This window comes from Falco rusticolus, chromosome 4 (assembly GCF_015220075.1).
Source record: "Falco rusticolus isolate bFalRus1 chromosome 4, bFalRus1.pri, whole genome shotgun sequence".
NCBI classification, from domain to species: Eukaryota; Metazoa; Chordata; class Aves; order Falconiformes; family Falconidae; genus Falco; species Falco rusticolus.
Genome location: NC_051190.1, coordinates 29,401,233 through 29,415,567, shown reverse-complemented (window position 1 = coordinate 29,415,567; position 14,335 = coordinate 29,401,233). Strand labels below are relative to the sequence as shown.

The 14,335-nt window shown below is 39.8% G+C and overlaps 1 protein-coding gene across 4 annotated transcripts in view; it reads left to right on the top strand.

Moving 5' to 3' along the window:
- SDK1 (sidekick cell adhesion molecule 1) overlaps positions 1 to 14,335 on the top strand; it is a 412,303-nt gene that overhangs the window by 291,775 nt on the left and 106,193 nt on the right. For all 4 annotated transcript variants that reach the window (XM_037385086.1, XM_037385085.1, XM_037385087.1 and 1 more), the window contains 3 exons: positions 1,528 to 1,709; positions 9,784 to 9,899; positions 13,047 to 13,239. In XM_037385086.1, coding sequence (XP_037240983.1) covers positions 1,528 to 1,709; positions 9,784 to 9,899; positions 13,047 to 13,239 — 491 coding nt within the window. The remainder of the gene's footprint in view (positions 1 to 1,527; positions 1,710 to 9,783; positions 9,900 to 13,046; positions 13,240 to 14,335) is intronic.

Genomic DNA, 14,335 nt, shown 5'->3' with positions numbered 1-14,335 from the left:
AACTGGCCTTCTTCCTCTGCCCTTTTTCTCGCTGGCAGTATTGCATTTAGAGGACTGCCATGCTAACAGCATTATAGATTAAATCACAGGAGCACTCTGCATCTCGTCTGCTAGGTGTGAGACAGAGCATTGCTACACAAAGCATTGACTTTGCCAGGAAGCATACGCCCTTCACAGGAGACAAAAGAAAGGAAAAGTTAGATATTGGATAAAGTAGGAAAAGATCAAGACATTCAATAGACTCAGCTGAGGGCTGATATTTCTTTATTTCCATTTGTACTTCATAAATGGAATCACACTGGTGTAGCATTACAAATATTAAGTATGCCAAAAAGTGGTCAGGCAAGCAGCTCCTCAGCAGAAAAGGGAGGGGGTTGTCAGCGCTTAAGAACTGATCTCTTTATAAGAAGACTTTAGAACAAAATCTATGGCTGAAATACACAAAGTTGTCTAGTCATAGAAATTGCACCAATTTAACTTAGATGAATTTAAAATCTGACTGTAAGATGTCAATGAAATTGTTCTGTGTCAATAAGCTTTTGGCAATTACTGTGAAGCAAAACATGAGTAAGAGTGCATAAAAGCTGTGTGTTGAATAAAAATACAAAAGTTTCCATATTTGTCTTTTTCATGGAATAGTAATGCCTTGTGCCCCTTACTTGGCCTCTGTTTTTCTGGTTTTTTTGTGAATTAGCATATTGTAAGCATCCGTTGTACCATTTTCCTAAAGGAAGGAAAACAAAGAGTATTATTCACATTCGCAGATTTGCAAGGCTTGTTTGTTTTCTATAATTTAGTTCTTCCCCCTAGTTTATTGGCCTGAAGAGACACATCAAAGCGGCTCTGTGTTCTGCAATGCAGTTTTTACATGGGAAAATACATTCAGTGCTTCAGCTTCCCACATCTCAGCAGAAAGTTTGTCAGAATATTTCCCACTCACTCATATTTGGTACAGCCCTTCTCCTGGAATTCCAGTGCTTAACCCAACTCTTCAGCCTCAACTATATTCCATCCTTATTTTAATCTGTCTGTGAAGTCAATCCTGGTGGAAGCCAGGGGTGGCAATGCCTGAAACTCTAGAAGGTCAGAGCCCTCTGAGCTCTTCCTTTACAGATTTCAGAGGAGAAGGGGAAAAAAACATTTCTCAAGCTGATTTACAGCAGCACCCTGATAAAAATCACATCTGGGCTATTTTTTCTACTAAATCACAGCTTTTACTAGACAAGCCGCGTTTAAAAAGCTGTAATTTTTCTGCAACCATAAAACAGGATAAAATACCCATTTTGTTTAGCATTGAGCATGTAATCCCAGTAAGATCAGATTATAAATACTATAGCAGTCAAACATGATATGATCTTATCAGGAGTTAGTCTGTTCTTGGTAATTATTTTTCATTTTTCTTTGTATAATTTTTCTGTAAAAGTTTGCATATTGCCTCGTCACAAAGGAAGCTTTTTTGCTAGTCCGGATATTTGCTATAATTGATACCATCTAATTAACTAGCAAATTTTTCTTCCCATATGGTAGGTATCGCCTGGCTGGCCTCCCTGGAGAACACCAGTATAAGAACATCACCAGTGCAGAAATTAACTACTGCTTAGTGAAAGACCTGATCATTTGGACCCAGTATGAGATCCAGGTGGCATCTTACAACGGAGCTGGGCTGGGAGCATTCAGCAGACCTGTGACAGAGTACACTCTACAGGGAGGTGAGCAAATTGGTCCAGTATATCTTTTATAGTGAGTTTACAGCACGGTTTCCGAAGGAGGAGATGCACTCTCTGATAGTCCCTCCTAACACCTTGTAAAATGAGTAGTCATTTCAGCCAAATTTGATAAACAGCTTAGGGTAGGAAATACCTACAAATTTCAAATTCCTCAGCAGAGACAAGACGAGACTCTGCTACTCTCTGCTGTAGAAAAAGCTGTGAGTGGATTCAAAAATTATCTATTTTTGTTGACCCTCATGATGACACGTTACCACACTTGCAGGTCAGAGTCAGCCACAGCATAAGTAATAAATAAAAATGCTGAAGAGAGCTGTGGTTCCATGGGATGGATTTATAGGACGTGTGACAGGCAGGGGCTGAGGTTACTCTGCCAGGAGATTCAGAGAATATGGCAGGGAATTGGGTTTACTGTGGTCAAGATGTGCAGTACGCCGCCTGGGCGATATAGGAGACAAAAGCTGAGTAAACCAGCTGCATTGGTTCTGATAATCACAGAAATAGTGTGGAATAAATTACAAGGAAACTGCAGGGAGAGAAGCACAGCCTGTGGAGAAAGAGTGTTTTGTAGCATTTCAGGAATGGTGCAGACATTTGCAAAGAGGAAGATAAAACGATCTTTAAAGCCCTGATTTTTATGCTACAGCTCCTCCACACCTTTCTGGTAAGTGCTTTAAGAAGAGTATAAATTACACCAACAAAAGGATATGTAATTACTTTTTACAACCGGTGTAAAGCATGTTTACACCTCTAGATTGGTATAAAAATCCGTAGGATAATTAAGTACCAGGCCCTTAAAGCTTTCGTATATTCCCATAATTGCAGGGTTGTGCTGCATTCTGAGCACTGGACAGTACATGGTCTCTACTTTATCGCTCATAAAACAATTAAACTATTTTAAAAACTTGCAGATTTACAGCACATCAGTTAATTTAAAATTAGTGACGAATATGTAGTTGTTTGTTAATTGTTACCACGAGTATGTTACAGCATGATTAGATACAGTTTGAGGTGTTGGGAGATCTTTAAAAAAAGGTTATTTGTATGCAGCACTAATTAATCACAACAATTAAAGAAGAAAGCTAACTATATTTTGTCTTAGGGCATTTAAAGTCTCAGAGTTTAGAGGAGTCTAGACACACTCAACCTCTTTCTAGAAGTATTTATAGCAGACCTTGAAAATGTTTTTTGGTCTTCTCGCAGCCAGGATTAATGTTTTGTATCCCACTAAAGACCAGATCTCTGCTGAGAATTGGATTGCACACAGAATTTGAATCTCTTTTGTGAATATACTTGTAATTCATTACTTTGTTTATTTGCACATTTTAAGCTATCATAGCACCTTAACCTTTCATCTATTAAGACTCCGGTTTGGACTTCACGCTTTTTTTCTTAAATCCTGCAGTTGACTCTAATTTCCCTTGATATTATGTGCTGTTATTATCATCCTTTATTGATTGGCTGTCTGTTATCATTTATAAGGATATAAATCCTCTGTTATAAATTAAGTGTAGTCAGTCCTGTGTTCATATTAATCAGTAAGAGTGTTTAGACTGCAGGATAACTTGCAATGCCCTGCGTGTCTTTATGTAGTTCCCTAAATGCTCAATGGTGGGTAGACGCAGAAGAAAACCTGGATATTTCTTATTTATTTTGTATCAGTATTTAATAATAGTTCTAAAGAACTACTTCATGGGTGCTTCCATCTCCTAATGAATCCCTTGCTGGGTTTCTGTGCAAATCACCAAATGCATACAGTGTTCTACAAAGGGTTTGAAGCCTTTTACATTTTGAGTTGAAAAGGGAGCCTGGCTGGTATCAGTAGCATTTGAAACTGGATTAATACCAAGTCTCCATATGTAACGCACTACCATCCAAAACCCCACTCCTTTATCTTTCTTGTAGCTGGGAAATGACAAGGAAAAGCCAGTGGCTGTTTCTTGCTCCAGAATGTCCTTCCTAAACCAAACCAGCAGGAGGAAGGAAAAGCCTTGTGTAAAACTGCCTTGTAAATCATATTCTGATTTTAATACGAGTGGAGATAAATGTCAAAGACACACATTCCCATCCATCCCCCTCTCCTACTACCACCACCACCGTCTCTGTTCTGACATGCATTAAATGATGTGAGCTATGCTGGCAAGAACCTGTCTGTCTGCAGATAAAAAATACCTGAAACACCTCATATTAATCAAGTGTGCTATGCAGTCAGAGCCTGGGAGGAGATGAACACTGGGAGCAGATCAACCCATTGGCAGGAGCAGATCAGCACATTGGCATCTTTGTCATAGAGGATATTGACTGGCCATATAAGCTGTGGATTTATACCAGAACCTAGTCTATTAATCCCTCATTAGTCCTCTGGCATTGCTTTAGCCACTGATAACTAATCAGCTACTCAAAGCTCTTAGAAAATCATCAACTTCTAGAATATAGCCAAACTCAGAAGATGCCGAAACATCTAACCTTGCAGAGAAAGTGGCACATAATGTCAATGAGATAAAATGTCAGAAAGACTTACTGGCAAAGCACTGAACATCCTAGCACTAGGGTCAGACAGTTTGACTGTCTCTAAATCTTGAAAGTCTTTTCAGAGTGATATTCAGCCTAATCCTTTGATGCTCTGATAGGTCTTTCTTCCTCAGAGTTTCTCCAGCTGTTCCTTACTTTGATGTTACTTTTTGCAGGGATTTGTGTCAGCCTTCTGCATAGGGCAATTCTTCCTTATTTAAACAGTGTCCTGCAGGACTTTCCATTGCCATATGAAAAATCAAAGTTTCCCAATACCTTTTCATATAAGAATAGGTATTGGGAGATTTGTGAGATGTATAAATACCTTTCTGGATGGTGGTGGTGATGTCTCTGCTCTGTACTGTTGGACACATTTACCTTTTTCTGCAGGCTGATTTGAGAAAGCAGAAGCTTCCATCCATTGCTTTGGGTCTGTCCCTTTTATCTCAGCAGCATGAATACTGCTGAACTGCTTTCTTGGAAGAACTCCCACCACTCCTTAGATTTGGGCGAGATTTATAAGTAGAGATGTAGCTTTCATTAGGCGCTTTGCATTGACATTAACCCACTTCTGTTTCTGCTTGAAGTGTTATGTCTTTCTTTTGATGCGTATCCCCAAAGCCAGTCTTGTGGCCCAAATGGGTCTCAACACGTAGTTTTGATATTATTTTCCCTTCTGTGCTGTGCATGGACACATTGAAAGGCAGGAAAGTCTTAGCAAAAGGCCCTTCCTGAATAAAAGAGTGGGACAGTCACCAGCCTACTGAGTCTTGACGGTGTGGAGAGAAGGCTAAGAGCAAGACGTGTCTGTTCAGTGAGGTCCAAAGTCGTGTCTTCCTCAGGCAGTAGGAGGTGAATCAGGGAAATGTGGAAGACTGAGACAGAAGAGCTAAAGAAAACCTAATTGAAAGCTTCCTACTTTATGTAGGGAATAATCTTTAAAAAAAGAGTATCTGAATAAGGACTGTCCTCTGCAACCATTCAATTTTATCGCAGTGAAAAGAGGTGTCCCTTGGGTGTCCCCTAGGTGTCCCCTAGGTTTCCCTTGGCTTTCCCTTAGGCTTTCTTGGCAAAAAACATCTCAAAGATCCTGGTTGGCATCCTGTGGAGCACCTACCTACAGCCGTGGGGCATCCGTGACCTCCTGGGTCCCAGCTGCTCCTGTGCAGAAGCAGGGTGGAGTTGTGGTGGCTGACTTGTGGATTGGTTTTACCACTGTTAGGTGTCATTTCCCATCTACTGCCTTTTTTGTAAATGATTTCACAAAGGTGGGGAAATCAGCAGTTGTCTCGGTGAGGCCCCTGGCCCCCTGCTCTCAACAGAGAAGTAAAATCTTGTTCTTGGAAGAGGCATAGAAGGAAGTAAAAAGGCATTTCCCAGCTGCCAGCAGCAAACCTCACCCGTTAGTGCCAACTCCTGCACGACTGAATTTCAGACACCAGCACACATACAAGTGCAGAGAGCAGGTTTTCTGTGCCCCTGCCGCAGTCTGTAGCCCAGTGGAGGGTGTCAGCGGGGGGAGCAGGGGAATGGGCTCCACAGGAGGGCTGGTGCCCCTGCGACAGGACCCTGCCCAGCTCCCACCGGGATGGGCGCTCAGCATGGCCGGTCAGCACGTTACAGGAGCAGCCAAATGTTCACACACAGGAGATCCCGCAGCTCCCCAAACCTGCCTTATTGAGGCACGGGATCTTTGTAGGAGTAGGAGACTTTTCTACATGCCTCAGTTGAAGGTCTATATTTAAGACCAGTAAATCTGGCTGTCAGAATCTCTGCAGGATTTACATGCTATTTGCACATAGCTAGAGACAGAATAATTACATGTACACATGCTTAACCTTAATGCCTTCTCCTCTCTCAATTATCTCGTCAGTGAAACCCTTTTAATGGCTTTTAGCTAGAGTGCTACCATGACCTTTTCTGCTTGGAATGCTGTGCGTTAACTTGCCGTCCTGGGGGCTGAGTTCTTAACGGATTTCCAACCACGTGAACTTTATTGGGAAGAAAGTAGCAGCTGGTTTTGTCTGACCATTTTGATCTGCGATTCCGAGATGCCTTCCAGATGGGTCTGTGCTATGAGATGGTTTAGGAATACTTGCAAATATGATGAAGTATGGATTTAAAAGCTGAGATTGTAAATACTTGGGGATTACTCTTGGAACGCCTGTTTGACACTGGTAGCTTCTGTAGTGCTTGATAACAAGAAACTTGTAGGAAGAAGATGGATACGTACCACTGAATTAGAAAAAAAACCTTTATGTGGTTAGTCTCAGTTTCAGTAAGTTACTACTCAAGATCGTGGAAAAGTATTTGAGTTTGACGTGACCAGAAGGTCAATTCTGATTTAGCTTCTGTCAAACTTCTTTTCTTTTTTAAATGCAAAACTGTCCAGATACCCAAGAAAGTCTTTAATATCAGGACATAAAAGGAGAACTTCATACTGGCACTTTGAAGTAAATTTGAGATTGTAATGCCAGTATTTTACAGATTAAAAATATAAAAATGTATTATGTTATGTCTTCTGCAGTATAATTAAGCTTATGCTTATCAGATGGATCATGTTCTTTCCATCTTTTAAATGCATTCATTGAGATGCAGATGTTGATTTTTCAATAAAGATGTCCAAAGAGGAATTGTAATATAAATCCTGATTTCCAATACTGAAGGTTTTATGTTTTCTCTTCATTATTTTTACCATTTTTCTTCTTGTAGCAGGTACTTTTTGTGCTATGATCATTTATTCTTGTTTCAGGATATTATCTCCTAATGTAAGAAAAATATTTCCCTTTTAAAATAAATAATGCATTTGGCTATCCACATTTCTAAAACTGTAGGAAACCTATCCTCAAGTGTTTGCCTGAGCTTTTTTGAGGACCGTAAGGACTGCAAATGAAAACTTGGAGCTTGCTGATGCAGGTTTTTTCCTCTCTTAACAAATTTTACAATATTTTGAGTTATAAGACTAATCAGACCCTTAGAATAAAATCATTGTGATAATGAAATCACTGGAAATTGGCTATTTGTTGTAGAGCCATCCGTTGAATCCTTCACTAAAGAATGCCCAAAGAAATGAAGCAGCAATGCACATGCTCATCTATGTTTCAGGAAAATCATAAAGGCAGCGGGGAGTGGTTGCACTGTTCTCTCTCAGGTCACCTCTGTGGGTTTCTTACACCCTGGGAAAACCAGACTGTTCCTACCACTGCCAAAGTTCTGCATTTCTTCAAGCGTGGCTGTCAGTGGGCAGCGTATGTGTTACGTACAGATTTTCTGTACAACAGAGTTACAAAATCAGCCTGGCACACATAAATACAGTTGTAATGTAGCAGTTCAACAGAAGGAAGAAGAATGAGTGCAGAGGATGATGCCCAGCTGATTGAGCCTCCTGACAGGAGACTGATCGATCAGTGGTGTCCAGGTGACTTTCTGATAACGAACTAACTTGAAGGCTTCTGATACCGTTTTCTTCTGCAGTGACAGATCTCTGACAGTTACAATATCTGAATATGCAAATATGCAGGAAAGCAAGAATTTTGATTTTTGAAAAAATCTTAATCACATTAACCATTAATTACACAAAGTATTTCACACAAAAGCAAACTGAAAAATGTCATGGTTCTCATAATAAACAGTTTAATCAAAGAACATGAATAAGAAAAAATACATTTAGTAGGGGACTGTAGCCAAAGCACCTCATTATGACTGTAGAGTGACTTTAATATTTATGACTGTATATCAGGATGATTTGGTGAATCTCTTAACTACGAAAACTTTATGATGTCTACAGGTCATTAAGATAATATTATAACCTTCCAAAAGCATACAGGGAGTTATGATACATGGCAGGAAGTAGGACCCAGATTCTAATGAAGATTTAGAGTAGTATCGGATAAATTCTGGTTTTAGAACTCAATAATTATGCATAGTTCATAAATTGTGCCATCAGGTTTTAAATTAGGGCAAGAAAATGCTGAATAACATGCAGTTTCTGAGATTAAATAAAATGTGCAGAGCTGAATTTTCAAGGCATTGTATAGTCATCAGGGAGTTTTAATGACAGGGCATGAAAGTGGATGTTCTTGTCATTTCAAAGCTGACATCTTTGAGGGTTTCTCCAGTTTTCTCTGTTGATATTTCTAGGATGTCTCTGATAAGCGTATGCTGTCCTAGCTCTGTTGGCTGCAGTCTTACTATAGCTTGTACACCAGTTAAGAATAATGCCTTTTTACGTCTCTTTCAAACAAATGTTGCTTTCAGTAAAAAAAGAGGCATTTTTACATTTTTGCACATGTCTTGATTTCTTCTCCATACAAAGACTCATCTTCCGAAAGTACTTTGTAGCTTTAAAAGTTCATGGCCTGTTTTTGAAAAGCATGGAGCAAACCATTTTCTCACTGGGAATTGTGGATACTTTTTGGGAGCATAGGTCATTGGGCTTTGGAAGAAATTCTCCCTTGGAAGCAGAAGGAACAAAGCTTTCCAGGCTTCAAAACTACTTGTGGACAGTTCCTCTTTTGTAGAATACAAATGCACAGGACTGTCAATAGTAATATTTTTTAAGCTTTATTAAACTTTTTTTATAGGACTCAAAGTGTATTGGTCCATTTTTTAATACTCAAATAGCAGTTTTCTTCTTAAACTTCCTATAAGCTTGGTAATTTCAGAAAAATAGATCTGTCTATTAGTGTTCTTTCCTCTGAGAACTGTAGAAATGGCACCCTAAAGCAAGAAGTTGAAGAAATTGCCTGGAAGGTGTTTAAAGAGACATTATATTAAATGGCAAAGTACTTAGGTGTTATTTTTTGTTGTTTGAAGGCAGTATGCCTTTATGTGCTATGCTTTCTTTTGTATTGAGAAAACATCTGTCTAATTAAATACTTGGCATAAAATGCTTATGCAACTTTTAGTTGATTAGAGGGTGCACTGGCTCAAAATATATATAATCAATTCAATATACATGAATGAATATCATATCAAGATGAAACGAGTACGTCTCCAATTCCCAAGAAAAATCTTTACTGCATGTGTTATGACTGATCCTAATTCTTTAAGCAGCAGTAAATAATAAACAGATGCTCTTGCCAGATTATAATTCACAATTAGAACTTTAATTGTGCGGACTCCATGTTTGCTTGGTCTGATCTGGGGAATTGAGCGGTATTAAAAGACTGAAGAAATTTCTCTCTGAAACTGTTCGTTCTCTGTGCAGTCATGGATAATTGAATGAGATGTGTTCACCTATCATTACCTAGCTTCTGTCTCAAGTCTTTGAGAAACTCATCTGTGGAATAATAAGCTGCAGAAATCATTTCATCCCCTCCCCTTGAAAGAATCTCCAATACAGAATGAGAAATTAACCCAATTACCCTTCTTTCCAAATCATTGCTGGTTGCTCTTTCGCAAGAAGTGCATCCTTCTCTCGACGTTGTTATTACAACATGAGTAAGTGGCAGTCAGTGGGTTCTGAGTTCATCTTTGTCTTCTGTCTCCTCATCCCTCCTCTGCTCTGTTTTATCCCGTTTCCCTCTCTGTTGATCGAGAGCAGTGCCTACAGCTCCGCCGCAGAACGTGCAAGTCGAAGCCGTGAACTCCACAACCATCCAGTTCCTCTGGAACCCTCCACCCCAGCAGTTCATCAACGGTATCAACCAAGGATACAAGGTAAATAGAAACTAGATTTCTGTAACTTCAAGTAACATTTGCCTTAACAGTCCTGGTATATAACAGTTAGGATGATATATAACAGTTAAAAGTTGAATCTAATAACCTCTGGATTTCCAAAGTGACACTAGATTTCCAGTGTGTATATGTCTATATGCTTACGCAAGTAAAACGAAAAGAGAAGTGAGCAGCTGTTGCTCCTAGCACTTGCAATTTTTATAAGTTCTGAAAAGGGGATATGTCGTAGGCTAGAAGTCCTAATACCTCTGTCATTTACCTGGAGAATTTCCAAAGCCAAAAAGCAGTTCAGCATCAAAGAGTTTGGGAAGTCTGCACAGGTCGTTATGTTGTGCCGCTGAAAATCTACCTTGAGATTTCTTTTTACCCTAATGCAAAATTCCCATTCATTTCATTAGGAACCAAGGCATCCCACTAAATGTTTCTCTTAACTTCCCCACTGTGATGATTTGGGAGATTTAAGAAATGTAAAATGTATTAATTATGCTTGATGACATGGAGGTAGCGTGGTAAGCCCCTGTTGATGGGACAACTGGCAATACCTATTACAGTACGCAGAGTAAAGAGTGCTTAACAGAGCACTTGTTGGTACTTTGACCAGTGGAGTGTATGCTAAGGAGGTAGCTGGAGTGGTTTATTTCTGTCTCTCAGGAAGGACTGCTTAATAGAAACTCCTCAAAAGGTTCGGCAGTAGGGGCATAATGAACGAAGGGTTTAAAAGCATTCACAGAAAGAACGAAGGGAAATCTCTCAGTAATCACAGGGCAGGGGAGGGGAAGGCAGGTGTGTTTCACAAGCAGGGAGGAAGAAGGGCGATGTAGGTGTTGGGTGAAGGAACATGGAGTGGGCTGAGAAGGATGTGGAGTTCAGAAGACAAGCAGTGTATTGCAGGATTGTAGGTGGGTGTAAGAAGCTTGAGAAGACTTGATCCTTCTCTAAGAATGTCTCAAAGCGATGAAGAAGCTAAGACAAAGTTACGCATGGGAGTTCTAGTGGGTTTGCCCAGATCTATATGTTTCTCATGAAGAACAGCGGTGGTTTCAGAATCCCACTGCTGAAGTATTATATGCGTGTAGCTGTGTATGACTGTTTTCCCCAGAGACAGAACCAGCTCTCAAAAGTAGGTGACTGACAGGGCTGCAGGGGTGGGCGTGTGTAGAGATAAATACACACACACACAAGCACGCCCGCACGCATGCCTGCCTGCCTGCACGCATACACACATGCGCGCGCACACACACACTCTCTCTCTCCTTGGCTTCTGTTCAGACTCCGGAGAATAAAAGCACTTTTTGGGCTCAGTGGACTGCAGTGCACTATAATTTTCTGGTGCAAGTCCAAGCTTGGTGAGCTCAGTCAGATTTTCAAAAGCCATAGTTTAGATTTTTATTCTTTGTTTTACTGAAACAGAGTTTCTGTTTAAAGATTCTTTGTCTCATTGCATAAGCTACCTCTAATGTTTCGGTTTCTTTAGTGGTGGTATAAAATAACTAAAATTGTAATTTGTATCTGTCAGTGGTCAGTAAAAACTTTTGAAATTATCAACATTTCTCTTTGGGTTTCTTTGATTGCAGTAGATTGCAACAGCTTTATCATTCCAGTTTCTCATAGGGATTGTGAATTGCAGTATAAAGACTGTGTGAAAACATTTCTGTCAGTTACTGTTATAGCATATGTTTTGTGTATGATTTATAAATTACTAGTAGTCAAAGCTAGGCTTTTGGGTTTTTAAGAACTAAATCCATTTTTCCCTTTGACAGAATTGTTCACCTGCATTTCCTGAAGAACATGCAATGAAATGTACTCAAAAAAGAGAAGTTTAGTCCTCCAAAGTTATAAATGCCAATTGTAATCCACAAAGGTGATTTAGAAAAGAAATTTAAACTTACTATCCCATCAACCATTTTCCATTTTATCTTTTCTTTGAAATTTATTTGCATTTCAAGAAGTCGTAAAGTGCACCTTTTCAAATATGAAATATTCCTAACAAAATTATTCCTTATAGTCCTCGAACTGTGCTTTCTGATTATCAGAAACTATAGACATTGGCTAAGTGTGTCAAATATGGCTCATTAATTTCAAGCATCTATCCATGTTTATGAGCCTGAAATCAATAAGAGTTGCACGATTTACACAGATACTGAGTAAGGCTTAGAATTTTAACAAGCTGATATAAGCCACATGATAAGGATTTCTGGATAAAATAAAAATTTCATATGCACTTTAAAGCCTTAGACTCCTAAGCTGTTAAGGTGATTTCAAAAATTGTTTTAAAATTTCAAAGTCATTTACCAAAAAATGAATTTTTTAAGTCCTCATTTAGGTACCTACACGTAAGATATCCCACTCTGAAAAATATTGATCACCCAGAAGATCTGCTAGCGATGAATGAAACCTGGAAGAACTGAGCACATCTGACAAGCGTGCTATTTTAAATGCAGGAAAATGTATTTGGGAGTCTAACCCCTGTAACCGAGGGGTTGAAAATTGTAGTAATCACCAACCATTTTCTATTCTTTCTGTAGTTCCAGAACTGCTTGAATCATTCTGTGCAGGTATCCCAAGGCACTGACCGCATCGGTGCTCCCAGCCTGCCAGGCAAGGCTGGTCAGCGGGATGCTGAGGGCGCTGTAGGAGGGGAGGGAAGATCTGTGTATGTGTGTGTGAGCCAGCCAGCCTCCCCAGCCGGCAGGATCTTTAAAGGACCCCCAAAATAAGATAAAGCGTGTGTATCATAGAGTAGAACTGAAAATTCTTTTCCTCCTTCAGCTTCCTTTCAGCAGCAGAGACCATCCAGCCTAGTCAGAGCAGCTCAAAGAGAGACAAAAGGCTCATGTCATACAAATAATAATTTGCAATAATTTTGGCATTGAGACAATGAGACGTGGAGAATTGCAGTACCTCCATGGTATCAGTATATCCCCCATCACTAGTGAGTATTACACACATCCCTCCAGTTATCGTAGTAACAGTGTTATATCCATCTGTTCAGCATCAAAGCTGACAGTAGTTTAACAGCATTGCTTGGTTTTTTACAATCAGATTAAGATGGTTTTGGCAGCCAAGCATACTCTGATTCCAAATAGACGCAACTTCTAATGAGAGCTCATCCAGGTTTAAATTTTCTAGCTTCTAGCATGGACAGCGGATGCTCCAGAGACTGTGACTGTGGTCACCATTGCTCCAGACTTCCATGGCGTTCATAGTGGCTGCATCACCAACCTGAAGAAATATACTACTTACTATACATCAGTTCTGTGTTTCACCACGCCTGGCGATGGACCACGAAGCACACCCCAGCTCCTGCGGACCCTTGAAGACAGTGAGTAGTCAGCACTGGTAGAGAGCCTTAGTGCTCAGATTTTGTTTTGTTGGATATAAAAGCCAGCATTTTCAAATCCGGATCCTTTAAATCTGACCGCAGCTTCACAATCAGTTTGCAATCTCTTGTCAACTTACTTTGCGTCAGGTGACCTCAGCCAGTTGTCCACATGTGTTCTTTTAGCCTGTGGCTAATGAATGATGTTTGATATTTTTTTCATCATGGAGTAAACCTGGATGAGTATTTTTTACATTGGTCAGAAGCTGAAAGCTCTGTAGTCTGGTTCAGCTAACACACGACAGGTGTGTATGTCTGTGAACCCTTATGCTCTTCAGTCCATGTTCAGGCATCCAAATAAATGTGAATTGATCTTCCTAGGAACTTGAGCATGGGAACTTCCTATGGAGGCCTATGATTGATTTACAATTGTTTCCTTCTGTTATTCAATATATTGATAATGTCTGTATCTGTATTATATTGCAAGTGTTTGTATAAATGAACCAGGAACATAACGATGCAGTAACTTTTATTCTCTAAAACTGGAGTCAGGATGAAGTAAAATGAACTGGATATTTAACATAAAAATTAGTTCCTGCATCAGAAAATGCTTGGAAGTGTTTGCTCAAGACATGGTTGGGACTAACAAATCCAGTGCATGTCTGGTGCAGGTAAACAACTGTATTGCAGTGGCCCTGGCAGCTGGCTGTGTGTCTGTGGTGATCTTGGCTCTGGCCAGCACTTCAGCATCTTCCTGCCATGAGACATCATAAACATTGCTGCACATCTACAGATCCAAATCAGAATAAAAAAATGTCTAATTTATCCATTAAGGTATTGTTTTTAGGAATACTACTTTGCCTTACTAGGAATCTTTTAGGTTAGTCAGTGTTCCTGTAAAGAAAAATCTGATTGTCGTTAACATTCACAGAAGCAAGGCTCAAAGAGCTAATCCAATTTTTCATGAGATACTCTTGAAAGAACTTGAAGAAAATGAAATGGTTTCCCATGGATTTTCCTTTCGTGGTTAGCATCCTCCATGTGCTAGACCTGTGCCCCAAGAGCAGATAGCAGACTTAAAACCCTTCCTGTCAGAAGA